The sequence below is a fragment of the Cololabis saira genome, chromosome 3, assembly GCF_033807715.1.
Source record: "Cololabis saira isolate AMF1-May2022 chromosome 3, fColSai1.1, whole genome shotgun sequence".
In the NCBI taxonomy this organism is placed as follows: Eukaryota; Metazoa; Chordata; class Actinopteri; order Beloniformes; family Belonidae; genus Cololabis; species Cololabis saira.
In genome coordinates this window covers 24,248,968-24,276,187 of record NC_084589.1, presented here as the reverse complement: position 1 = coordinate 24,276,187, position 27,220 = coordinate 24,248,968, and the positions used below count along the sequence as shown (strand labels likewise).

Here is a 27,220-nt window from a genome sequence, read left to right as displayed (position 1 = left end):
AGATAGATAGATAGATAGATAGATAGATAGATAGATAGATAGATAGATAGATAGATAGATAGATAGATAGATAGATAGATAGATAGATAGATAGATAGATAGATAGATAGATAGATAGATAGATAGATAGAAAGATAGTATTTACAAAATAAAAGCCATATTCGTACATTCTCTAAACTCAACAAATCCATTCAATTTTCAAAAGGAGTGTTATTGAAATTTGTTTCACTGATAATACTGATAGTGGTGAGTACTGGTGAGAAAGTGTGCGGTCATGTGGTGGTGGAGTCCTTGAGCCTCTAGGCCTCGGGGTAGAGTGTCTGTTTCGGAGAGACTGAGAGGATGGCAAGGATGGATGGAGGGACCGTGGAACTCAGGACTTGTGCAAGGCTCATGCTTCCAGCTCTTCCCTCAGCTCTTTGTTCCTGCGCACCACAGCGGCACGCTTCTCCTAAAAACAACAACACCAGGGTTAACTTTCAGGACTGTGCTCGGCCCTCTCGCAGGCACATGCTAGCTGGAGCAGACATTTGTGTAGCACTCACCTTCTCCTGTAGGCGCTCGATCAGGGCTGCCAGGTGGGCTTCGCGGTTCTCCTTAATCTGCTCCATCTTACTCTGGAGCTTCTCCTCAGCCAACTTGCTAAAGTTGCTGTTCTCCTCCATTGCCTTTAGCAGCACGTCCCTCTCGTGCTCTCGCTTTTCTGCCAAAGCCCTCAGCACCTGAGCCTCTTGGATCTAAATATGGAAGAAAAATAAATTCCATTTCGTCATTCATTGTCAACAGTTTCCATTCTAACCGCCCAAAGCCACTTAAAACATAGGAAATAGTCACCTTCCTTCGCTCTTCAGCAGCCTCTAGTTTCTTCTCAATATCATCCAAGGAGATATCCCTCTTTGGGGGTGAGGGGAGGTTGTGGGCTACGTCTGACACTGGAGACAGAGGCTTGAGTATCACCTCAAAGGCTTGTCCCGAGGCCCGCTTGTTTATAGGTTTCACCTCCATGTCTGTAAACCAATCACAGTGATGATGCGAGCAAAAATCAATGTCCAATAACATGTCCATTAATAAATAATGCCTCTACTTAGGGAGGTTAGGGGAGTGATTAAGTGAAAAAAGGGAGTGAATAAATATTTGAGCTCATCCATACCTTCAAACTCACAGACAAGCTTGTTACGAGTTTCTGGGTAGAAGCAGGAGCAGATGAGGGAGAGGACGGACAGCTCCTTCATCTTCTCTTTGTATGCTGTGGGTGTAGAGAAACAAAAATACAGATGAGTGTCTCCGTCTTTCAGTCTTACTCATGGCATAACAACACCAAATAGGTTTCCTTAACCCACAAGCAAATGCATAAAATGTACAAAATGAAAAGAAAAGTGTCTCAGTATATCCCTATTGCATGAGTGAAAGGCCAAAATATTTGGTGAGTGAGTTGTGTTGTGTCGTAATCTGTGGATTATGCATTCTAATGAATGATGTTCAAATCCAGATTTTATAAGAGAAAATAACATAACTGTTTAATTGATAAAGCAAAAAGAAGTAAAAGAAATGAAAAGGAACAAACAAAGCAGCATCATCCAGCACTTTGAATCCGATGAGCTGCATGATAAACAGGCCCACCCTTCAACATATTCAATTTCCTGTTGCAACTTTGTCCTGCAGGGTCACAATAATAAGACTCCCTCTTATTTATCAGCATTTCAGTGTTATTGTGTTTTCGGAGTTGTAAAATAAACAACTAATTAATGATGTGGACCTCATATGTTCTTGCTGCTTCTTTGGACAAGCTTTAATCTTGTCTGCAAAGTGCCCACCTGGCTCCTCAGTGAGGACTACAAATTGGCAGTGCTGCTTCTGCTGCAAAGGCCAGCATGTGAAGCGGCCCCCTTGCTGCAGGGCTGGCCTGCCTCCCACCTTGCACTTGTCTAACACACCCCAGACAACGCACACATCTATGAAGAAATCAGTCAGCACATCATTATGTTAAAAAAGCCCTTACACAAGGGACATGTCTCAAGATGTGTAAACAAAGCCATTAAAAAATTATTTTAAATGCGTGGCCTACAAAAATTGCTAATGTAGGAAGCATTCGTATTTTGTTATTATTCAACAGCTGTGGAAAATGAATATTTTGGAGTCAAATGCATGAATTGCAGCCTTTTTGTGCACAGCCAAATAATGCCTTTTTTCCCCAGAAAGACCTGCCACAGCTGGAGATGCATCTTGAGCAAGTAGGAAATAAAAAAAGCTACAGGCATGAATAAAAGAGGGAGTCTGCAAATTTAACCAATGGAACAAACCTCATCACATTTGAGTTAAAAAAGATCAAATATAAAAAAAAATCAAAAACAAAAAATAGCTACGCATCTTCAGGTTTGATCACAGCAAAGAAATGTAGAAATCGGAGGTATAAAGCGCTGGCAGATCTGCTGTCGGTTGAATGATCGTCAGCCCAGCATTTTGGGTGGGGTCCGTCTGCATTATGCTGCATGTTGGGGCCACTGTAGCATGAACCGCAGGTGCAGCATTGTGAACAAAGATCTCTACAGTGGCAATCCGTGCTATTTAAACATCCTACTTGATATAAGAGCAAATCAAATGATGAAGATAATAAGGGAGACATTTTAGTAACCCACCGACAGATGATGCTGGTCTTGTGAGCCTTTCTTGCTATGATTTACAGACTCTTGCGCTGAGATCATAGACTCACAATCGATGGATATAGAAAAACAATAGCGGGGATGATGACTGTTTTTATTTTATTGTATTTTTTATAATCCTTTAAAAGAGAAAAATTCCTCCCAACCCCATGGAACCATTTCAGGATGATGGCCACCAGCCGTCACAAGCTACGACACTGGGCCGACACCGGCAAAGAAAGGACGCACCTGTCTCTTCAGCATCATTTCTTCAATACATTCTTCCATCCATTCAAATAGGGAATTAAAAAACAAAACCAACAAACAATGCCAACATGCTTACCGGTTGCTGTTTTGGCCATGGCTGGTGTGTCTCTTCGCAGAGGATGCTGTGTGTCTGTTCTGATGAGCGGTGATGCTGCTTAAGGCACTGAGTCAGCGAACAGACCGGGCTCGGACCGGGTAGCAGACAGCACGGGAGCGCGCACGGGGGCGCGCCAGCAGACCCTCCTCTGTCCTGTGACGCGCACAGCGGCCACGAGCATCCGCCTCTATACATTATAGCCGACCTACAACTAAAATAACACACGCTGCACAACTGCCCAGACATCCTTTGATCTGAGTTCATGAAAATCTAGGCCCATAACGGAACTGGTTATGTAGGATATTATGTTAGGGGCTTTGTTTTCTTCTGAAGCTTATTAGTCCATGGGCCAGACCAGATATCAGTACCACTCAAGGTGACAAAACTTGCTTATAATTTTTGAAAATATCTATGTCTATAGATTATATTTTGGTATGATAGCCATTTCTGAGTGGCAGCTGTATCAGAGTTATCAGCTCATGAAGTTACCCATCCCCTTCAGAAAATTACATTTTGGATGATGGTGCATATCCTGGTTTAGACTCATGTACAGGATATCTGGCAATGTTTCACAATATTGTCTTTGGTATCATTTTAAAGGGGACCTTTGAAGCATTCATTCAAGCTAAGATGTGATACATTTCCTGGATCCTTATGCTCCTGTGAGTATTCCAGTTTTTGTATTTTGTGTCTCTCTTGTTCCTAGATGACACAGGGATAAAAGATAGTATATCTTTTAGGTGGAAATTGTGTAAAAATGTGTGTTGTTTATAGTTTAAAGAGCTGCAGTGACCTCTATGTTGGTCAGAAAGATTCACATCTTAGCTTGAATGAATGCTAATACATTGCCAGATATCCTGTACATGAGTCTAAACCAGGATATGCACCATCATCCAAAATGTAATTTTCTGAAGGGGGTGGGTAACTTCATGAGCTGATAACTCTGATACAGCTGCCACTCAGGAAGGGTTATCATACCAGAATATCATCTATAGACATGGATCTTTTCAATAATCATAAGTAAATTTTGTTACCTTAAGTGGTACTGACAAGTGAAATTTTGGGCTCTGGCCCATGGACTATATACGTTCTGCTGAAGTCTTGGAGCAATTTTCTCATGCTTGAGTCAAATTGTGACAGGGATCCAGAGCAAAATGCTGCATGCTAGCTGGGTGTAAATAAATAGCTATGTGGAGGCTGGACAAATCTGTTCTGATCTGAGATGATAACACAAACCTGCAAACTGAACAGCTCTCTGAATGACATATTTTTAGACTTAGGTTGTCCAGAACTACCCAAATAACCAGGTTGGGCTGTGTTTGAGTACTATTTCACTTATTGTTGACTTCACAAATCTAAATAAATGTGCTCAAGCACAGAAAAATACGTTTTCTATTCATATGTCAACTGAATGAAGGCTAAGTCAAGTTTGTTTAAATAGCACAAGTAATACCTATGTGTAATTAAGAGGGCTATGCAATACATACAACCCTATGAAGTGAGATTATAATGTATAATATAATGTAAGTATATATAAAGTTTGAGGAAAAAATAAATAAGCAAAAAGAAATTAGTTAAATGCAAAGAAAATTGGCTTGACTCCATACTTACGTGTTGCTACATACTGACTTGAAACTAAGTTTTAAAAAGGTTGTAGCACATACGTTTCTTCAGCACACTCCAGGTTTCTACTTAACCTCAGTTAACCATTTGGGGATTTTTGTCAACCATTAATGAATTAATAAAAGAACATGTACAAATGAAGCATTTAAACAAAAAGCAAATCCTTTAGGTGCTAGCACTACACCCCTTTAAAAAGTAAATAAAAAGTCTGTTTTGTGGAAAAAGCATGCTGAAAACAGTTATGTGTCATAATCAGGATCTCAAATGTTTTCTGGGGGCTTATTTCACATCTTCGCTGTTTCACTGTGTTTGGTTCGTAGCTGTGGATAACAAATCTCACAGGTTGTTGAAACTTGTCAAACAGATATCTTGTTTACTACCCTTTCAGTAATTCAAAAAGCAGCAGTACTTTGAAATCCTTTGAAAATCTGAATAACATCAGCACTGGCCAGTAAAAGCAAGCGTTGTTACTTAGAAAATGGCAAAGTAAAGTAATGCTTGAATTTCCACAGATTTTAGTTTGTATAGCATTTAAATTTAGTGACGTCTTAAATCCTAGAAACATTACTGATTATGTGCAAAAACATTTAAATTACCCAAGCTCGCTCGTCTTTAGGTAAAGGTTAACATTGGTGAATGATGTAAACATACTGACGTAACAAGTGAATGTGTTACATCATGCAGGAGTATCATTCAGGAACCAGGGCTTCTTAAATATGTATTAATACAAACGTTCAGAAGAAACCTCCTGCATCATACATGTGTCTGAATGCTTAATGCACGGAAAATGATCATCTGTACATGTTCCTCTACTTTAGTGAACAAGAACACAACACAGTAAGACAGTATAAGGATTTATTCATCAGTTGAATATATGCAAATAAATATGTGGCCAATATTTGCATATTTTTCTGCAGTTGTAATGTTCTCAATGTAAAAGGCAAAATAAAAAAACAAATACAGTGACAATCTGTTTTTAAAGAACAACTTACATTCTGAACATAAAAATAATCCTGATGACATACTTTTTTTGAGTTATCCAACAACATGGAGGTGACAACATGTGGTCAGTATCAGTACCACTCTGTGAGCACTGACACACACAAAAAGTTTTTCAACCATTCCAGCCAGTCGAGATACTGTTAAAGCACGTGTGAAATTCAAAGTATTTAACATTTAAAAAAAAAACCCAGTTCCCTTAAGTCACACATTTTAATGACAATGCGCTGCTATATTACAATTATTGTTCAGTTACATTATGTTCAATGAAAAGTAAAAAAAAAAAAAAAAAAAGAGTAAAAAAGTCCAAAGTGCATACTCATCTGCCATGATGGTGAAATAAATCAACTAAATTAGCATTGATACATATATAAAAGATTTGTGATCTGAAATAACTATTGGAAGTAGTAACATTAAAATATATTCAAGATTACTGCAACGAAGAATTTTAACAAAAAGAGCTTAAAGCTGTTTTAATACGCTATGAATCAGCGCTTAATAGTTTTCAAGTGAACATGATGAATGTGCATACAAATGGTAAAATTGCACTTAGTTGCGTTCTACTTTGGCCTTCAAATGTTTCTTGATGTAGTAACTGACTAAAATCTGAGGATGTTGTTGGTAAGCTTGAAGAACTTCATGAGAGCTGGTCATCTGATCTCCCTTGAGTCGATTCAGTAACGTTACACAAACAACGGCAGCTGCACATAGGGACAAGAAGGTTAGAAATTCAGAGATGGCAAAATAAAATTCTGCTTAGAAACACTGAAATTCTAATGCTTGTGTTTTGATTTCTTACCTCTCAAACCACTGAGTTTGCACATCGCAGCAAAAACTGATGATTCCATTTCAATGTTGCAGACTCCTGCTTCTCTGGCTTTAATCAGGTACTCCTGTTTGTCCTTCTCAGTGTAGGAGCAGAAAGCACCATCCAGACGGGCCTGCCCTGAGTGATGAATTAGAGGGCGGAGACAGAGACAAGGTGGGAGACTGTGAATGTCTGCAAACAAAATGCAGATCGCATCAGTACCTCGTACTGAACTTGTACCTTCATAGAAATCCAGTGTGCACATGGTGTTGCCTATGACCGTCTTAAACTGGTTCAGCTCTTTGCTGCACTGCAGCAGCTCCTCGGCCAGGCCCTCGTCCAGATCAGTGTTGCGCACCACCATCTTCCCCAAGATCATCTGCTCAAACTTGGGCTGAAAAGTTGCATCCACTGACTGCTTGGTAACAACAACAGTGCCAGGTTCAAGCCCTGAAAAATGAAAACAGCGAAAAAGATCCGCTCATAGATTGTGTTTTAGATATACATACCACCACAATAGAGAGAGATGCTATAATCAAGTCTTTATAACATTAATTTACGTATGCTGGAGGTGTATATAACCAACAATTGACGTATTATTTAGAACAATGTAAACATTTGTGCATTTAAAAAAAAGTAATATATCCTTTTAAAATGTTTTAAAATAAAGCTCTTTATCAGACCTTTTCTGTTGCATGTCATTTATTCGACCACAAGCCCTATTAGTAAATGACCCCATGATGTCCTTTTAATTTCCAAAAACATACATTTATACTGACAAAAGCCATTTTGAGGTATTACCTGTGTTTAAATGTTATAATCATGAGCTTTAGAGGAAAGTGAAAGAGGCAACAGAAGGTAACAATCTGGAATTACTGTGCAGCTAATTCTCATGCCACTTAAAACTCCCCACTCCCACTTTTTATCACATTCATCCTGCCCTCCCACTCATCAGACTATTTTAATCACATGAGTCCCTTAAGCACAAACACCACTTTGCTGTGTTTACTGAACTGTCTTTGAGGAAGTAAACTAAGGCTGACTTATTTGGGAAGAACACCCAGCATGCATCCATGCTGAAAAGCAAATCATGCCAAAGGGTTCAGGGCCTTTTTTTTCTTGCCTCTGTTGATATTATTGATAAATAAATGATCTTACCCACTCCCCCTGATGTTCCAATGCGTATAATTGTTACATCTGTGCAATGTGCGTGATGGAGGAGCTTTATTAGCTCGTGCAACATTATAGCAATAGATGGAATTCCCATCCCATGCTGTAAAAAAAAGAAGGGAAAAATAAACAATCAAGATAGTCTTTTAAGACAACCAATCAAAAATAGAAAAAATAAAAGGAAATCTGTTCTTACATACACTGACAGAAAGGACAGGTCCGATTTTGTACATTGCGTAACGATCTGTTCCAGCACATATGTTGGGATAATCTGCTTTGGGGTCTTCCATTTTGAGCTCAGCAGCTATGTACTCAATGAAGGATTTCATTCTCCAGGCACTGCCTCCAACACACACAAACTACAATAACACAAGCAGCACATTTGCAAATAAAACACTATTTCATTACTTTACTAATCATTTTAACTGATAATAATTGTGTAATACTGTATTCTGTGAAACAAGTACAGATAATGCACTGTGAAAATATTCTACCGCTGCCATCAGTACAGTACATCAGTACAGTCATGGCAGTTATGTAATCTGCTATTTTCTGAGCAAATGTATTCAAATCCATTACTTTGACATCACCGAACATCGCAGGCAGGTTATGAGTTCTAGTTCCTAGACTGAAGTGGTAGAGGATGTCATCCTTGAGTGAATCCAGATGTGGGTTGTGCACACAAACAGGGCTAAAATAGGGGGAAAGGGAGAACATTAAAAAGAGATTTCAATCTGGAAATCAGACTAAACTGATATAACAGTATATTACTGCCCCTCATTAGTGTATTACTGCCCCTCATTAGTGTATTACTGCCCCTCGACTGACCAAACTAATTTTCCAGGCAGTAATTTAGAGGAATTAACACTGGCTTATTTCAATAATCCAAAACACATCTTTCTCTTACTGCTTTTTTACCCAACCAGTCACAGGGGTGTAGATTTAGGTTTGGAATGTAGAGACATGTTCCTACTAAAAATTTGGATTGGCAGACCTCTCCCTACCAATACTTAAGCAAACTTGTTAACGCCACCTTCAACACTGCTTTGTTTAATCACATCTTCTGCAATAGACCATTTTAGGTATATTAGTATTCAGCTGGTTGAGCAAACTCATTCTTTCTGACGATCTTACTTATTCACCCTGATGTTCCAATGCGTATAATTGTAACATCTGTGCAATGTGCGTGATGGAGGAGCTTTATTAGCTCGTGCAACATTGTAGCAATAGATGGAGATGGGAGTTTTAGCACGCTGCTGTGTGACAGCACCTCACCATATCTGATTCCAGAGTGACCGTAAAGAAAATGAAGGATAACCTGATTTTGGGGATATATGCCTTTCTTAATCTGTACAATATTGTGATAACTCCGATGTGAAAAGAAACTATTATCTATTTAGGCAACAAGAGTATTTAAAATATGGTGGGAACTTGCTTAATTCATTTACTCATATAATTTAAAATGTGATGTATTGTATTATCCAATCAGAAGTATAAAAGCAAGAATTGGAAATTTGATATTAAAGGCTGCCCATCATTTTATTTCAAACTACTCACGCTGAGGGACAGGTCCTGTAGGGTGATGTTAGACTATAACCCAAATATTACACAACAAATAATAAACAATACATTTTATTATGTACAGGCTACATGACTAAAGGTCTGGTCATAAAGGAAACCTCAGTAAATACGCAAATGTAGGTTCAGGTTACTTTTTAATATTTAATAGAATAGAACAGACTTTTATTGTCATTGTAAAACATTGTTAAGAACAATATCACAATGAAACCCGGTTAAGTATCTCTGGTGGTGAAACTCAAGTGAAGGAAATCTAAAAGTAGTAAAATAATATACGAAATAAATACAATAAAATATAGAAGAGGAACACTGTGTACACATAAGATATAGTGTCCGACAATTGTATACCATTTCTCTTCTATATATTGTTGTATTTATCTTCATTTTTGTATTTATTGAATACTTTGAAGATTATAACTTATCGGTGTTGCATCTGGATAGTGTGTAATAGGCGGATGTTGCGAACCACAAAGAAAACATTTCCGTCCATGCTTTCAGGAAAAAGGTCAACGTCCTTTTATTTTGTCCACCACACAGTAGCTCCATTTACTTTGCCTTATAAACCGCAGTAAAGCAATAAGAATAAATGAATATGTTAGTTATTATCTTGTTCAGTACTACTCACCTGCTGTACGGTGCGCTTTGCGTGTCGTCGCTCGGATCCATCTTCCTGAAAGAAGAGCCGTTTCCCACCAATGTTATTCAATGAATAGATGGAAAACTGAATTTAAAAACACCTGCTGCTACCACCGCAGATACAGAGATATTATTATCAGTGTGTATGACTACCAGTCAGCTCCCGACAAAACGCTGCTGGAAAGGTTGCACAATTAACAGATATTCCCATTTAACCTCTACCTCCATATAGAGAAGATATCGCGCGCACGTAGCCCAAAGAAAATCAACTTTATATTTACCTTTAAAATATAACGGAGCAGCCGGAGACTATAACAAAAACTAAGAACAGCTACCAGTAAATGCTTTTCCTTCAAAGGTTTTCTTTCGCTGTCGTTTCATCTGGTTTGACAAATTAGTTTCGCTCTGAGCGTCTGACGTAGACACCGTAACACAAGAGGCGGCGCGTCATTGGAGCGTCACGGCCGTAGTAGTCCGCCCATTATGGCAAGCCATTGGACGGAGAAAACTGGGTTCCTGTCACGTAGACTTTACTGCAGACATGCAATATAGTCCATGGGCCAGAGCAGATATCAGTACCACTCAAGGTGACAAAACGTGCTTATAATTTTTGAACATATCCATGTCTGTAGACAGTACTCGAGTTGTAAAAAAAAAAAAAATCAGGCGGGATGGTGGATTTTATCATATGGGGACAGATAATTTGTGCTGATTACAAATAATATAATATATATTACAAATAATAGCAGTGACCAAAACACCTGCAGAAATACTGCAGGAATGACATAGCAGCAGATAAATGCAGCCTTCTGTAAGCTTTAAATATCCACTGGGCTTACATCAAATACATCCAAACACAAAAATAAAAAAGTTTTCTGAACTTATCAATATGATTCTGTTCTACAGGATAAGTAAAATGGATCACTGCAAAAACTCAAAATCTTAACAAGAATATTTGTCTTATTTCTAGTTAAAATGTCTCATTTTAGTAAAAAAAATCTCATTACACTTAAAACAAGACTCATCACTGGAAAAAACAACAATTTTCACCTGTTTCAAGTAGATTTTCACTTAAAATAAGTAGAAAAATCTGCATGTGGAACAAGATTTTATTGCTTGTAATGAGAAGATAAATCTTGTCCCATTGGCAGATTTTTCCTACTTATTTCAAGTGAAAATGGACTTGAAACCGGTGAAAATTGTCAAATAAGTTATTTTTCTGGTGATGACTCTAAATGTTGAAATAGCAGTAATACCAAAATCATTGATGAAATGACATAAAGGATGGAAAGGGGGGGTGGCAGTTTTACAGGGGGATGATTTTTTACCGTTTTTATTTCAGGGGGGATGCCATCCCCCCTCATCCCCCCTCAACTCCAGTACTGTCTGTAGATGATATTCTGGTATGATAACCCTTCCTGAGTGGCAGCTGTATCATAGTTATCAGCTCATGAAGTTACCCACCCCCTTCAGAAAATTACGTTTTAGATTCTGGTGCATGTCTACTCATGTACAGGATATCTGTCAATGTTTCACAATATTGTCTTTGGTATCATTTTAAAGGGGACCATTTAAGCATTCATTCAAGCTAAGACGTGAATCTTTCGGACCAACATAGAGGTCACTGCAGCTCTTTAAACTATAAACACACATTTTTACACAATTATCGCCTAAATGATATACTATCTTTTATCCCTGTGTCATCTAGGAACAACAGAGACACAAAATACAAAAACTGGAATACTCACAGGACCATAAGGATTCAGGAAATGTATAATATACCCCATACTATATCATTGTTACAGGTCATTGTGAGCCTTAAACTAGAAGAGCATCATTAGGCTCCTATGAAACTATAACAGCCACAAACTGGTCTTTATCATGCAAATACAGGACATAAAGGACACCACAATGAGATAAGGAACCAGCTTAGTTTTATAAACATTATAATAAACATAACAACATTGTAAACAAAATTAACATCGTTATTAATGGGAATATGTCAAGATCTGATAAGAGTTGGGCTATCAAGTTCTGTGTGTACTTACCGGTAAGATAATGTTAAGAAGGTTAACCAAGTACAGACTCATCACATAATGTCACTCAAACTATGATACATCTGTCACTCAGGAAGGGTTATACCAGAATATCATCTACAGGCATGGATATTCAAAAAAATCATAAGCAAGTTTTGTCACCTTGAGTGGTACTGACAAGTGAAATCTTGGGCTCTGGCCCACGGACTAATAAGCTTAACTGGAAGCCAAAGCCCACACTGCAGACTGTACTATTGGGAAACCCCACCAATATTGTCACCTTCACACATGAAAGTTCATTAAAATAAAGATAAAAAATGGAATTCTTCTATATTCTGATGGTACCAATGATCATTTTTCCCAAACTCATTAGTATTAAAATAAGATATTATTTATAACAATATATTTTCAAAACTGTCATAGCTGGTCATTGGATTTTGTTTATAAAATAGCCTCAAAATTAAATACATTATTTGCCTCAAGGTGAATAAATGGACAATTGTTACAAGGAGGTAATGATTATTTAATTCATTTATGTTGATAGTAATTTGACAAAATAAGACAATGTGTATCATTTTTGACAGCCTTTTGTATAAAACGGGAAAAACGACACTTGACCCATCACTGCTGAAGCACTTTCATCTTTTTATTGTCAATATGTATACAAATATATTATATTTGTATATCAGTACAAACACAGCAACAATGTCAATTATTTGTGCTCGACTTGTTTCAAATCTAATATTCACTCCAATTTCCATCAACAATAAATACAATTATGGCACTTCTTGTTTAGAGCATTTTTTTTCTACACTGTACAAAATATGTTTAAAACATTAAAAAATGCTGGCAAAAAGCAAATATTAAATCAAGTCATGCAAACATTCAAAGTAAAGTGTAATAAAGGTAAATTAAATAAAGAGAAAGAAAGAAAGCAAACAACACAATCTGATACACTCCTTGTAGTAAACAAAGACCTGTAGAAATTTCTCAGGGTGAGTGAGATCCTTCTGCCACCCTAAAAAAAAAAAAAAAGGGGGGGGGGGAAAAAGTTGACAAACATAAATCTAGGTGAGTGCCCTCTATCATGGCAACAAAGTATTTATTTATCTTTTTTATTATTATGTTTTTACTTCATTTAGGATACATAAAACCCTAACATGGTTGATAGGAATGATCTGATAATAGCAATAATATATGTTATATAATACAAGTTTTGCCAGGGCAGTGGGGACGCTGAGAACACAGTAGATGTGACGACAACAACTATCACTTAACACTTCTCATGAAGGCTGCAGTTGTTGGCCCCATTCAGACATGTACTGCTTTCCATTACTCTGATGGCAACTGAACATGCTGGGTTTTAGTAACAGTTCTTGGCGGCATACGCTCTACATTTATGTTTCTATTATTCCATTTACACGTCCAAACCACATTTCACATCTTCGCAGCCAGCCATGAACCTCAATTTGGTATATGTTCTGCTTTTCGGAAGGGCAACAAGAACCTTGAAACTATGATTTTTCGGGTTTTTTGTGCGGCTTCCTTCATGATTTTTGTTTTCAGTCTCTCCAAAACACGCCATTTCACTGTACCTTTTAGGTCAATTTTGTTAGCACACCTTGCATGTATATGCACTTGGTTGACCGGAAATTGTAAATGTGTGAATAACGGGTGATTATCCTGTGAAGTCTCCCCTCAAAATAAGCATCCAAAAGTTCCTTTGTTTATTTGTGTGTTTTTTTTATTCGCTGAAAGGACGTTTAAACCAGTCACACTCACTCTGCACGGTTGTAATTTTTTGGGCTCTATGCAGTCAACCACAGAAACCTGGCAGACCATGGCGGGTTGCGTTTACATCACACAGACCTTGTGCATAGCAATATGCACAAACCACAGAGGCTGAGCCAAAATGAACGAGGGGAAAAAAAAATCTCCAGAATGTCTGCAGCAGTGGTTTGGGTGGTGCAGCAGCAGCTATAGCTTTCACGTTCTCAGTGGTCAGCACGGGGATAACTATGGAGACAGTGAACCTTGTTGACACGAAATATGTCTTTCTCAACATGCTAAGGACTATACTTGCTAATAAAAGTGCTTGGAAAACCTGTGTGAATAAAAAGTTAAACTGTTCTTTATAGCCAACTGTTGAATAACATGTAGAAAACCAGAATTTCCTGAAATACCTGATCCTAACCAAAACTGGCAGGTTTTGAAGACAAACAGCACTACCTGTCTACTACTACTAATTGTACTGGAATCACAACAAAGCTGTTGACATTAATCTGATTCTGCAAGAGTCATGTCACAAACATTTAGGTGGTAAATCTAAAAACACATCTCAAGTCTCTAATGGTTGAAATGAGCATTCTACCACCTCATACATGTCATCCCGTCCACTGAGAACATCATATAAGGAATTCAAAGCATCTCCCTATTATCTAATTAATGCCCCTCTCATAATGTAATGAGTAAATGCATTGTGGTGAGGACGAAATCAATAACCTTTCAGTAGCCAATGATAATGTTATCTGGTCTTTTTCTTAGTTAGCATGAGCAGGAAGTAGATGTTTGCAGCAGAACAACTCTATTGTCAATTTACGGAAAGATGACAAAAAAAAAATGATATTATGAAACAGAGGAGTTCATGGTGAAAAAATTAAGTGCTAAAAATTGTTCACGAGGTCAAGTCAAATCGAGACTCAAGTCACTTGTGAGTGCAACTTAGATTGTTACTTGGATCGAAGTCGCACTCGAGTCACCTATCGTTGCTCTACTTGAACTTTCACAGAACTGTGTACCTCCTGTGATGTAGTGAACAGACTGAAGCAATGAAGGAAATGAGAGACACATGTCTGAATGACTGGAGGACACTAAACGAATGGTAAACACCAGATTCCACTAATGTTGGGAATCCAGTGTGAAAAATCTTTGGAAGATCTCTCTTTCAGCAAAACTGTGATTCCTGATATTTGAAATTTAAATTTGGGGATTTTTTTCTGCAATATTGAACGTCTCCAGGCTGACTTTTGTTCACATCTTGGTTGTGTAATCATTACTTGTTTGCAAATGAGTTGGCCTTGTGTCACCATGTCATTTGATTCAACAGTAGATTTGATAAAGTCATAGTAGGTTTTACAACACTGTACTCACATGTCTCCTTTTCCCCCATTGTCCCTCGTGTCTCCCAGACCTAGGTGCCAGGGGTCTCTCTGTGAAGATTAATACGAATGCTTTAGTAGGTTCAAACAGAGCAGTTATTTTGATCAATTAGCAAGTATTAAAAATTAAATGTAATTGTGTTATATACAATCAACCTACAGCCTCAGATAGGACAATGGGATGATCTGGCAGGTACTCCGGCTTCTTCTTGGCCTCAGAGCAGCTGGCCAGACCAATTAAAAAGTCCCTCGTGTAGGATAGTCTTGCTTTAAATAAAAGTAAAATAACAAGATTTTAAAATCAGGAAAATGCAGAAGGAGCATTTTACTAATGTAATAAAGTCCTTGCTTAAAATGAAAACACTGAAGTAATGACGTCCAGCTTCTGGGTAATCTGAAATGGATACCTTCTAAAGTGGACATGGCATGCTTTTCTGTGTCTGGACTCATCCAATGACATGCAACTCTGAATCCTTACCTTAGACGTCAGTGCAGGCTCAACACACACACACACACACACACACACACACACACACACACACACACACACACACACACACACACACACACACACACACACACACACACACACACACACACACACACACACACACACAATATTTGCATGAAAGACAAACAGAGTTTATCCATATTTTATAAACTATATGGAGCACAACTTTATTTTGTTACTTCCACTTTTGCTTCATACAAGCTGCCTTGTAATCATTTTTTTTTTTTTCACAATTCATTGGCAGAAATCTGTATCTGGTCTAATGACATAATATTTTCCAAACACAGATTTCAGCAATAAATCTTTGTCATTGGTATGCTTTCTACCTGACAACTCTCATACTCCAGATCCGATTCTGGCTTGAACGTGTACGGCTGAATTTCTGCACAAGTCATTGTTGAGAAATTCCTGACCGGCAACAAGAGCTGTACATGCTGACGTGGTATCATTGCCTTTCTTGGAAAGCTTGAAGAAATACAACCATTCAGAGTACACTTCAATCTCCAGAAAGTCGAACAATCAGAAAACGCCTCCGACAACGCAATCTCGTCAATGGAAGTAGAATTCACTATACTTTTTCTTTATTGCCCTAAAGTGATTACAAACTGGAGTTGTGATAGGTACAAACCTACTGCAGATGTTCCCTAGATAAAACAAAAATGGCTGGAAATGGCCAATCGATGTCCACTTTAAATAGTCGCCATGTTTTTCAGTCTTACCTTTCTTCTCAGGATGGAGGTTGACTGTCTTGTAGAAGTTCTCTACAACATTTGTCTGTCAAGTGCAAAATTATAGAATGAAAACTCTATCTCTTTAATTCAACTGTGCTATGGGTTGATATAATTATTATAAGTACATTTAAAGGGGGGAGTTTTTCTGAAAGCCACTTTTAATCATGAAAAAAGCACAAGTGGCATTAAAATACTTAAGAACTCTTTTTGAATAAAAATCACAAACCCACAATTTCGATTTAAGTTATCAGACTTCTTCTAAATAAATGTAAATATTAACTGAATACTTATATTAGGATGCAAGCAAGGGGGGGATATCTGAAAATCTATACCGTAGACAGAAATAAATAACGTGTCTTATTAAGGATTTCATACCTCTTCATCCATCACTGTCCAAGCACAGGCAGGGTGATTGAATTGTGGCTCTAAATCAGAATCAGAACCAGATTTTATTGGCCAAGTTTGAACATTGCCCGACAAGCAATTTGACTCTGGTAATTTCGCTCACTGTACCCAGATTTAAAAAATAGCCAGCAGTAAATAAACGAATGTGGCACTTATTAACATATATACAATAAAAAAACTGAAAGGTGCAGCAGTATGAGTTAGCTAAATAACAAATGTACATTTTTTTTAAAAGTGAAAGGTGCAGCAGGTGCAGCAGAATGAGGCAGACATGATCATTGTAGGAAGGTGCATTGTTACAGCACGTGATAGTGCCATTAAATTACTGTTATTATTGGTATTGATTTCTCCGAGACTATTAATTGTGAGAGTTCATCAGAGCAACAGCTTGGGGGGAGAAACTGTAAATAAAGTGATACAATATTTAAATAGATATTGCAGTAAATATTTGCACACTTCAAGCCCAGGTGTAAAAGCTGCTGAGAACATACCCATGCTGCAGCGGCGCAGAGGTCTGGCTGGCTCCAGGTGCTTCAGCATGCGTCTCCTTGAGATCTCCATTCTAGCGTCAACCACGGGGTCCAGCAGTGCTCGGCGAGGCTCGAATAATACAGGCTACAAAACAACGAGTCAAGCCTGAATTAAGGTCTGCGTTAAATCGACGCAGAGCCTACGCCGTAGGGTACGCGGCAACGCGCAACGTGCGTTGCGCGTCGCCGCGTGCCCTACGCCGTAGGCTCTGCGTTGATGTAACGCGGAACCATAAATCAGCCTTCAGTCTGAGAGCTGGAGTGCCCAAAGCAGTCACTGGCCTATTAGCTTAACTCTCAACTGACTTCGGTGTAATTAACTTTAAACAACTTTTTTTTTGTTTTTTTACTTATTCTACTTGAGTAATGAAATTAAAAAATTGGTACCGTAATTTTATTTAAATATAACCCCTTTCTTCCCGGCCGGCATCTGCACACAGGACGTGCAGCATGAGCAGTAAACGTTGCCATCAGCAGTTTAGTTGAACGTTTAAGACCAACTGCTTCAATAGACCGTCGATTGTCAGGTTTTTTGTTAGTTTTGTTTGTTTAATTTTATTTAGCGCTTAAAATATGACAGTAAACGAGTAAGGGGATGCCTCGTTTAAACTCCCTGAAACCATCTCTGTATTTACCACTGAACTAATAAAAAAATAAGAGAAATAATATAGATCTATATTTGGTAATGCCACATTAAAATGAAGGAAGGCTACACTTATTTACCTCTATCTCCATCAAAGTGCTTTGGCGTGGTTTTCCGTCTACGCCTATGAGGTGTCACGCGTGCTCGTGAAAGTAAAGCCGCTATTTCCGGTTTACAACTTTCAAAATAAAACCTGCAAATGTAAGGATTATTCTGTGACCACAGCAAGAAAAATGTGTTTAAACAAAAAAGAATGAATACCGTACATAAATCCCTCAGGTGATCTTTTAAAATGTATCAAGTAGTAAACAGACACGTTCTGTCTGTATATCATTATTATTTCTTTTATTTTAACATTGTGACAACAGATAATGCTTGTGAGTCATCAGAACATTTCAACGCCAAACCACAGACTAGTATCTAATCTATTGTACACACATAACACCCTGTTTATTATTTGGATTGGAGAAAAATAAGGAAAATATTTGGTAGGCGTTCCATTACTTTCCATAAGCCATTTTTTACCAGCTAGCTAGCCTGAGGAGTTGTAAATGTTTTAACCTTGTTACATTTCATTTAATGACAGTCTACTGTGTAGGTATATGCTGCTTTCAACTAGTCAATTTAATATCCAAGCAAATTTCTAAAGTTGTTGTGTAGATGTAATATGTTTGCTTAGAGTACGTTTTTCTATATTTATAGATTAAGTAACACTTTGTACTGGGATGTATGGCTCTTCCTGCTACATTCAATATAATTACTTGTGGTAGGACATACTATTGTTACATCAGATAAACTCATTTCTTATTTAAATAAACTTGCATAAACTCATGATCTGTTTCACACTATTCTATTCGTAGGCATCTCATTCCAAGACCATCTTTGATGTAGTTTTGCAAAAGGACAATGCCATACTCCTTTATTGTGCCACAGGTGAATGTACAGGAAGATGTTACCACCTGCTGGGCATTGCTGCCTGCCGCACCTCCTCCGGGGCCCATGGGTCAGCTGTGGGGTCATCGGACAGAAACCACCATTCCCCAACGTTTCGCTCCTTTAAATAATACCGGTACATAATACCGGTTGTTACCACCTGGTTTTTCATACACACATATGTCCCAGACATAAAATTTACTTGCATTAGGCCATGGTTCAAATGTGTGGGGTGAAAAAGAAACACTCAGATTTTTGTCTATTGTATGAAAAAAAGAAAACATACCAGAATATAACAGCAAAGTGAAATTTAATGTACAGTTTAAACAGTGCTTTGCAAGGTGAAGTCTTTGAATGTCCTTTCATGAATAATACCAAATTAAGTTTTCCATACAAAAATTAAACTTGAGACTACGACAATGTAGAATTATAAAAATGAAGAAAAGAAAATGGCTCTTTAAAAAAGTAAAAATACTTCACAAGAAAAACAAAAAAATCAAATGACAAGACGCATGCAAAATAAGATCCAACTCCAGTCCCCAGCTACAGAAACAAAAACCATTGCTAATTTTATATCATATTGGCATCAATCAACAAAGTGCACATTTGCACACTAAAGAGGCAAGGAAAATTCATGAAACACAGCCTAACTTTACGCAAGCATAAGCTGTATTCTTCTTGGACCAATTGGTCTTCCACTCAGTTCCCGAATCGCAGTCAATGCCTCCTGGCGAGACTCGAATTCCAAAGTGGCACAGCCGTTACGTTTCCCAGTCTGGTCACACTGAACTTTGACAGATCCAGGTATGACACGGTATCCGTAACAGAAATCATAGATTTCTTCATTTCTGATTAGGAAAGGCAAGTTCATCAGCTGCACACAGGTGGGATCATCAAAATCCTGCATGGAGGATCCAAATTTGCCATGGACTTCACTACCCCTGTATTGAGGAGAATGAGGCTCGTAATTACCACTTCCATGGATGTGGCCCTGCACATTAGCCAGAGGACTATTACCATCCTTGGGATTCCTTAAATCAGGGTACAAAGTGTCACCAGGGCGATAGGATACCTCTATGCTCCTGCTGCGCCTGTCCGAGTAACTTTCCTTTTTTGGTAATGATTCTTGTACCAATGGAAGATCAGCAGTCAACTGGTTCATCTGAGAGCGTGAAATACACTTCATTGTGACCTCTGACCCAAGAAACCGTCGTCCATTGAGTGAAAGTGCCCTCACAGCTTCTGCTTCAGATCCAAAGAGAACTAAAGTCTGTCCAATCCCAGAACCTTTGTGGTCATGCAGCACCCACACCTTGTCCTCAGAGACATTAAACCCTTGGAAAAAGTCAATTATCTCAACTTTTCGTACATCAAATGGAAGATTCCTCACAAACACACAAACTTTCTCAGAGTCATAAAAATCCCTGGGGTAAGATGGAGATCTCTCCTGACCCCTTTCAGGGTCCCCAGGATGTCTGACATCAACCCTCCGAGATTCGAGAAAAGAAATCATATTCTCTCTTGATATAGAACTGACTTGAAGAACTCGACCAAAATGCTCTCTTTGGTCATGTCCTAAAGCATCATGATAATCCTGCAGATTTTTGAACAGCACAAATGCCGATCTAGTTTTGTTCCCACCAATTTCAGTTAAGGGATAGATCTGATCAAGCTTGAGCCTGGCATTGTGGAACAGCTCTTTTATATCCTCCTTTACCACTGAATAGGACAGATTGTCCAACATCACACAATAATTCTCAGCAGAAGGCACATCATGGCCCAGAGCCACAGGGGATCGTGACCTTGCATGAAGCTGTACATTCCTCTGGCCACGAACAGGTGATCGGCCTCTTTCAAAGTTGTCACCTGTGCAGGACATCGTTGGCATTCTACCAGTAGCACGAAACCATTCGTAAACAGTAGTTGTGCAAACATCAATATACCTCGATCCAATGTAGTTCTTATCCCTCTTCAAGCTTTCGATACAATCTTGCCTTGTTGCAAATTTGACAAATCCTTTTCCATTGTTCTCCCCTTTGTGATTTTTCACTAGAACGATTTCATCAATGAGTAATCCATCAAAAAATTCCCTGATGTTCCTCTCGGTCACAGAGAAAGGTAGTCCATTTAGAAACACAATAAAGAAACTTTCTGTGTCCAAATTCCGTTGATCCTGGGAAGAAACGTAAGACTCAGGTCGATCACTGGATCTCCACTCCACCTCAGGCTCCATAGATCTGTGAGAAAATCTTGGTTCGTTCTCAATTTTCCTTTGTTGATCCGCTTCCATAGTTTCTGTTGTTCTTTCAAGTACCGTGTCCATCTCTGCTTTGCTACTGAGTAGCAATCTAACAGGTGAACCTCTAATGACACCACCAGATCGTGTCATGGCTCTTCTTGCGTCCTCATCTGAAGCAAATATTATGAAAGCTTCATCTAGCTCCCCACCAATTATATGCACCCCTCCATCTGGGATTTTGAGGCCAGTGAAGAACCTGCGAATATCCTCAGAGCCTGCAGTGACTCTCAGTCCCTGTAAACGGATGACGACTGCCATGCTGAAGAATAAACAACAGCACCTGTAGACAAAAGAGTACAGAACAACATTATTGCCCAAAGAGCTCTCCATCAGTTTCCTGGCATTCCAGTAGAACCCCCTTAAACCTCAATAAGGATAGAAAGTAAACATCATAAAGAAGAAACAAGATTAAAATTAACACTCACAAAAGCCGCCTTAAAAACACACAAGCCACCTAAATTTAAATGGTTGAATGTAATGGCAACAAAAACCACACCTCCAGAAAAGTCAACACGTAAACTTGACTAATCTATGAACATTGCAGCACTTAGATTGGTTGGAATAAATAAAACTCCCTTTAAAAGTCCACCACTGAGTAATTCCACCGATGAAGCCAAAGAGTCTTCGCCATGGAGTAGTATTGATGATCCATCAAAAATTGAGTCCAGAAATATTTCTTTGCAAAGACAGTCACCATGTTGCAAAAACTGTAGCACTGTTGACAAAGATGGCTGTTTTAGCTTCATCCGCATTAGGTACGATCCAACCAGTACAGCGTCAAGTAAGTCGCTGGCATCATTTCAAATTCCAAAACAATCTGTTCTGCATATGCTTGTTTTTAACTGATCGGTTACCCATTACCTACAGTCATAACCCTAAGCACTAGTATCTTAGACCAAAGCAAAGTGGATCTTTTGAGCAGTTGAGACACCCTCTTATGACAACCAGATCAGAGCCAACTTATTCCTCTTTGGCTGAAAAACAAGGCTTCTTCAATGCAGCAAAATCTGGGAGTAACCTGCAGCAAAGACATCACTGTGCAACATGGACTCACACGCACATTTGACCAGACTTGCCACCAAAAAGAATACAATTCTCGACATCATTAAAGTTTTCTTTCAAAATAAGTTCATAACTTTCTTTAAACTAAGAAACAAAAGTACAAACAGTACACTGCCAAATGCCTCCAAAAATGTAGACACTCTAAAAATCAAACTTCAGTGATCAACCAGAAATCTGTGCATATCTACACAACACCAACTCATGTATAATTTAACATAGCAAGTAGTTGTTTACGGGTAAATTAATGAAATCCCATGTCAAGAACATCATTCACAACTTTGATTCAGACAGCTTTAAAGGCTGTGTTTCAGTCACCACCACAAGCCACCTGTGCATTCTTAACCAAATGCAAGTACTTTGCTGTTCTCTATGCTTGGACCAATTCCATGGTACCCATTCCAATTTCCTCAGTTCCATATTGAGCAATTTGCAGGAAAGTTTCCTCCCATTTCACCGTTCTGATTGGACAGATAGTTCCATGAAGCATGCCACATTTTTGCTGGGGGTAACTGGAAAAAATGGCATTCGACAGAAAAAAAATTCCATTATTGAGGTTCACTGCGCATTGCCTTAATCCTCCATCAAGGGTTCCAAAATGTTCCTTCCGCTCCTCGTGGAGACCTGCAAAACTGGGTTTTCAGGGTGTTCCTCATACAATGCGTTGTCAAAAACAGTAATTTACCTTTATTGCTTATTGGAATAGTCATTCACTGATAAATTGTGCCCACTAAAATGAACTAAAAACATGTTAACCCCTAAAGAGCTTAAATTACACAAGCAACATGATTTACTGGGATCATTCTGCAAGAACTGTATGGTTATCATTAACTTTGCAATTCTATAACTTGCTGTTTAATTTCAAATCACAAATCACATCAACAGTCAAAAGACTGTATTATACTTTTTTTTAAGGGTTGGTTGTGTGTTAAATGTCCCCATATTCAACTAATACAGCATTACCTTGGGTGCAAAAAGGAACCTTAATGATAATAGAACTTCACAACCAGCAACAAGGATAGAAATTACAACAATTGTAAATATAATTTACAAAAAATGTGTTGCTCAGACTGTGCCAGTTAAATTTTGATACAAATGACACTCAAGAAATGCACATTTATCTTTGGATACCTATAAATATATTAATCTGTGTAATTAGAAAATATAAACTTAAGAAATTACATGAGAGTACTGTATTTAAGTATACAAAGTGGGAAATGCTAAGACTTTTGGTGCTATTGCAGCATACAGGACTCATCTCTGTGCTTTTACTGTACTGGGTCTTCAGTGTTCCACTCTTGGCAGTCATTTCCTTGGAAAATAGAACAACTTCCATCAGTGTTTTATGGATGTTGGTATAGTTAACTGTGTTGCTGACGAGCTTGGCTCATCAAAGCAAATAAAAGTTAAGGGCCGTTTTCTGCTCAAGCAGAGGTTATTGCATCCAAACTTGTCTATGAACTGTCAGAGCCATCAGATACCTCTACCTATTGCATTTCTGAGGGATGAGTTTCTAATGAGCTTATGACATTAGACCAGTAGACACTGGTTGAAAGGGGTTACATGTAGAGAGGCTTACAGTTGGATTCCTACTTGTAGACTTTACTGCATGTCTTCCCCTCTTCCCTTCCCTCTCAGTCCTGCTTTCCTGTCTGCACACTTTCAAAAAGGAAAAGGGAAACGCATAACATTACATATCATGCTGAAAGGGTAATATTAAAAACAATGTACTTATCCGGCGTGGAGACGTTAAAGCTGCTTGCGGTATTTCTACAGTCTAATAGCTGCATGTTAGCTTCCCGTCACAACTGGCAAATGTTTCCATCCATGAATTGCTAGTTCACAGTTGTGACTAAAGCCTGGATTATGGTTCTGCGCTACACCAACGCAGAGCACACGCCGTTGCCGTAACGCTGTCGCCGCGACGCCGTCGTGAACCCTCCGAGGTGCAATACCCCCCGAGAGCGTTAGGGGGATGCGTTCTTTTCCTGAATGGTTTATCCGACCTCTCTGGTCACAGTGAATCAGAGATAAGGACAACTATTGTGCAAAAAACAAAAAAACAAAAAAAAAAAAACACACACACACACACACACACACACACACACACGAAGAAAAGAGCGCTGAATGTTCTCGACTACTTCACGAACTGGAAATGTGTTGCTACCGCGCAAACCAATCTCAGCCCTCTTGGGTCTGCGTCGCCTTGACGTGTAGTTGCAATTTTTGGGAGGTGCACGTCAGGCACGGCGTGGCGTTCGCATCGCAACCTGCAGCGCACGCTTGGCTTCGATTGAACGCAGAACCATAATCCCTGTAAAATAAAGAAGGGACATCTCATCGGCAGGGCCGGCCAACCCGATTGCCTTCACCCTTCCTGGCGTGTTTAATTTTTTTTAGACCGAAACGATTTTTTAAAGGGGGCCTATTATGAAAAACACGTTTTCTCTTGTTTTAACATATATAAAATGGTCTCCCCTCAGCCTGCCAACTCAGAGGAGGAGGAAAGCAACCAAATTCTGCAGTGTCTGTACAGCCGCCCGGATGAGCCATCCAGTGTCATATGACGTCTACGAGCCGTTCAGATTCTGCACCCGTCGTTACATAACGACGGGCACGATTTACATCGGTTGGCCTCCGATGCGTGAAACCACGCCCACAACTAACTCTGCCGGCCGGAGCTTCCGCCATTTTTTCATAGCGGTGTATCGCATCATTCAGGCAGCCAATCAGCACAGAGCCTCATTATCATAGCCTCCCCGCCCACTCAGAATCCCGCATAGATAATAAGGTTAAAGACTGGGAAGATAAAGACATGGCTCAGAGGCTGAATTTCTAATTTATTTAGCAAAAACAATCAAAAGCTTGTTTTTAAGACATTCAAGGCCTGTTTAAAATAGGTATTAGATGCCATAATAGGTCCCCTTTAACTATTTGACTCAAACCTCAATTGAATAAGATGCATATTTTTGAAAGCCATGAACACATGGAAAACAATTATCCAGCAATTCACTTTAATACAAAATAAGAAAATGAACTGAATAAAATTAGTATCTTTCTTAAACAGAAACCTGTCCTGCTTAACTTAAAATTGTATGAATTGATATAAAACAGAAGCAGAACATCCATTGTGTAAAAGTGCACATTTTAAGTGCAATAACATTGAACAATGAAGTGCAAACAGAAAGTCTGTAGAAAACTAGACATATTTGTGCCTCAAAGGCCTTGACTGTAGGCTACAGTTGTAGTAAAACAGCTCAAGGCCATTTTATGACTATTTTATTACTCTCACAGTAATACGGGACAAAGTGCGTCCCTTTTCAGCTCGATACGGGACGATTCCGTTTTTCAAGGGACGGTTAGCAACCCTGGTCGTGACGGATAGAGCTACCAGGATGTGTTGACCACAAAAGACAAGAAGATGCACATTAACCAGCACAACTGCACAACTCCTCACCGCAGAGTAACACGAGAATTGACAAAAGCACGTGGCAACTACATGAAAATGAATGGAAATGTCGCTCGAAATTAAACCGAAACATCATAAATCATAGATTAAAATGCATGTTGCGGACTGGACAGACAGAGAGCGCTTCACGCGGACCAGAGCTAGCGTTAGCTCTGTAGCTATGTATGCCTTGGCACTCGCTTCATTTCCGTTTCGCTTCATTTCCATTAGCCGCAATTGAACCATATTTTCGGTTTTGCCCCATAATAACCTCCTAACCGGCAGTATGACTTACACAAATAGTAACCACAGACGCTCAAAATCAAGAACACGGGTGAACGAGTGTACGTCGGCGTGGCCTGCAGCTGCAGCTCTAGTGAGGAAACGACGCGCTCGTCGTCTTCTTCTTCTACGGTTTTATTGGCGGATCGCAAACAACTTTCAGGTGCATACCGCCACCTACTGTACAAGAGTGTGTAAGATCATTTCATTTAGCCTATTTTATATTCTATTTATCAGCCTAGTGTCTTTTAAGAAATGATTCAATGAATTAGTGCCTTTCTGGTGATTTCAACCTCCTCTCCCTCTGTCCCCAGTATCCCCCTCAAATTCCACTCACGTCCTGCCTCTCTGACTTTTTCTTGTAGCCTTTCTCTTTCTATTTCATACCTGTTACAATACATTAGAATATGTTCACTGTTTTCTTTTATTCCACAGTTCTCACACTTATCACTGTCCCTTTTTCCCATAACATACAAAGTGCCATTTAATCCTGTGTTGTCCAGTCTGAGTCTTGTTATGACTATTTCCTCCCTTCTGTTCCTTTCTGTATAATTCTTTGTTATTACTTTTGTATTTTATGATATCCCTGTCCTTTCTGATCTTCCTCCCACCTTTTCTGCCATATTTCCATTCCTTTCTTCTTTATTATTGCTTTACCTTCTCATTTTCCTAGTGGAACTGGTATTGTTATTTCCTTTTGCAGTGCCATTTTTGCTAATTTATCAGCACCCTCATTCCCTATTACTCCCTCATGTGCTGGTACCCAATAGAACTGTACGTCTATGCCACATCTGTGTATTCTTAATAAACTATGATAAATATCTATGAGAAAGTCTTCTCTGCAAGTTGTTGTTGATTGTATACTTTCCAATACAGCTATTGAATCTGTGCATACCACCACCTTATCAGGACTAACCTCTTCCACCCACTGTAACCCAATAAAGACTGCCACCATTTCTGCACTATATACTGATAACTGATTAGATAATCAGCGCTCGTCTTCTTCTTCTTCTACGGTGTTTTGAACGTCAGAGTACCGTGCTGCCCCCTGTTGCAGCGGGGGGGGGGGGGGGGGGGGGGGCGGAGAGACATCTATTGATCTTTCAAAGAGGTCATGTAGTTCAGTGGTCTTCAACCCTGGTCCTCGGGACCCCCTGCCCTGCATGTTTTAGATGTTTCCCTGCTTCATGACACCATGGTACAAATGACTGTGTCATTAAAAGACTTGTGCAGACCTGGGGCCAGATTCACCAATATGTTCTTAAGAACAATCTTAAGAAATGTCTTAAGATTTAAAATTAAGAAGTTCATAAGAAAGTTCTTAAGTGCAATTCCTCAATATTTTCTTAAGAACCGTCTTAAGAACTG

The 27,220-nt window shown here is 38.9% G+C and overlaps 4 protein-coding genes across 6 annotated transcripts; all 4 read right to left on the bottom strand.

The window, feature by feature from the left end:
* On the bottom strand, positions 1 to 3,130 carry stmn2a (stathmin 2a). Its single transcript, XM_061716736.1, has 5 exons — positions 2,983 to 3,130; positions 1,151 to 1,246; positions 835 to 1,007; positions 546 to 737; positions 1 to 451 (listed from the first exon to the last, which is right to left on the bottom strand). Exons 1-5 carry the CDS (start codon positions 2,999 to 3,001, stop codon positions 392 to 394), a joined length of 540 nt encoding a protein of 179 aa, XP_061572720.1. The 5' UTR covers positions 3,002 to 3,130; the 3' UTR covers positions 1 to 391.
* Positions 3,131 to 5,467: 2,337 nt separating this feature from the next.
* upp1 (uridine phosphorylase 1) lies at positions 5,468 to 10,249 on the bottom strand. Its single transcript, XM_061716735.1, has 8 exons — positions 10,099 to 10,249; positions 9,807 to 9,851; positions 8,183 to 8,294; positions 7,804 to 7,962; positions 7,592 to 7,706; positions 6,674 to 6,883; positions 6,425 to 6,571; positions 5,468 to 6,326 (listed from the first exon to the last, which is right to left on the bottom strand). Exons 2-8 carry the CDS (start codon positions 9,845 to 9,847, stop codon positions 6,175 to 6,177), a joined length of 936 nt encoding a protein of 311 aa, XP_061572719.1. The 5' UTR covers positions 9,848 to 9,851; positions 10,099 to 10,249; the 3' UTR covers positions 5,468 to 6,174.
* Positions 10,250 to 12,485: 2,236 nt separating this feature from the next.
* gra (granulito) lies at positions 12,486 to 17,995 on the bottom strand. Its single transcript, XM_061718351.1, has 7 exons — positions 17,912 to 17,995; positions 17,150 to 17,273; positions 16,629 to 16,678; positions 16,242 to 16,296; positions 15,172 to 15,278; positions 15,004 to 15,062; positions 12,486 to 12,871 (listed from the first exon to the last, which is right to left on the bottom strand). The coding sequence occupies exons 1-7, from the start codon at positions 17,921 to 17,923 to the stop codon at positions 12,844 to 12,846; spliced, it is 435 nt and encodes a 144-aa protein (XP_061574335.1). The 5' UTR covers positions 17,924 to 17,995; the 3' UTR covers positions 12,486 to 12,843.
* Positions 17,996 to 19,057: 1,062 nt separating this feature from the next.
* Positions 19,058 to 25,948, bottom strand: rbm12bb (RNA binding motif protein 12Bb). Of its 3 annotated transcripts, XM_061716733.1 has the most exons (3): positions 25,866 to 25,948; positions 23,702 to 23,781; positions 19,058 to 21,343 (listed from the first exon to the last, which is right to left on the bottom strand). In XM_061716733.1, exon 3 carries the CDS (start codon positions 21,319 to 21,321, stop codon positions 19,417 to 19,419), a length of 1,905 nt encoding a protein of 634 aa, XP_061572717.1. In that variant the 5' UTR covers positions 21,322 to 21,343; positions 23,702 to 23,781; positions 25,866 to 25,948; the 3' UTR covers positions 19,058 to 19,416. The 3 variants fall into 3 exon arrangements, with proteins under 3 accessions (XP_061572717.1, XP_061572716.1, XP_061572718.1); XM_061716732.1 differs by having other exon boundaries at positions 19,058 to 23,781; XM_061716734.1 differs by lacking the exon at positions 23,702 to 23,781 and having other exon boundaries at positions 25,866 to 25,941.
* Between the last annotated feature and the right edge of the window lie 1,272 nt (positions 25,949 to 27,220).

Excerpts from the sequence above, each read along its gene's own strand:
- stmn2a (XM_061716736.1), bottom strand. Across the intron at positions 738-834 it reads CTGCTGAAGAGCGAAGGAAG|ATCCAAGAGGCTCAGGTGCT; the intron begins GTGACTATTTCC and ends TTCCATATTTAG. Across the intron at positions 452-545 it reads TCGAGCGCCTACAGGAGAAG|GAGAAGCGTGCCGCTGTGGT; the intron begins GTGAGTGCTACA and ends TGTTGTTTTTAG.
- upp1 (XM_061716735.1), bottom strand. The coding sequence starts at position 9,847 with ATGGATCCGAGCGACGACACGCAAAGCGCACCGTACAGCAG. Across the intron at positions 7,963-8,182 it reads CGATGTTCGGTGATGTCAAA|TTTGTGTGTGTTGGAGGCAG; the intron begins GTAATGGATTTG and ends GTGTTATTGTAG. Across the intron at positions 7,707-7,803 it reads GACCTGTCCTTTCTGTCAGT|CATGGGATGGGAATTCCATC; the intron begins GTATGTAAGAAC and ends TTTTTTTTACAG.
- gra (XM_061718351.1), bottom strand. Across the intron at positions 16,297-16,628 it reads GGACAGTGATGGATGAAGAG|ACAAATGTTGTAGAGAACTT; the intron begins GTATGAAATCCT and ends TGCACTTGACAG. Across the intron at positions 12,872-15,003 it reads AATGGGGGAAAAGGAGACAT|GGTGGCAGAAGGATCTCACT; the intron begins GTGAGTACAGTG and ends TTTTTTTTTTAG.
- rbm12bb (XM_061716732.1), bottom strand. The coding sequence starts at position 21,393 with ATGGAGAGCTCTTTGGGCAATAATGTTGTTCTGTACTCTTTTGTCTAC.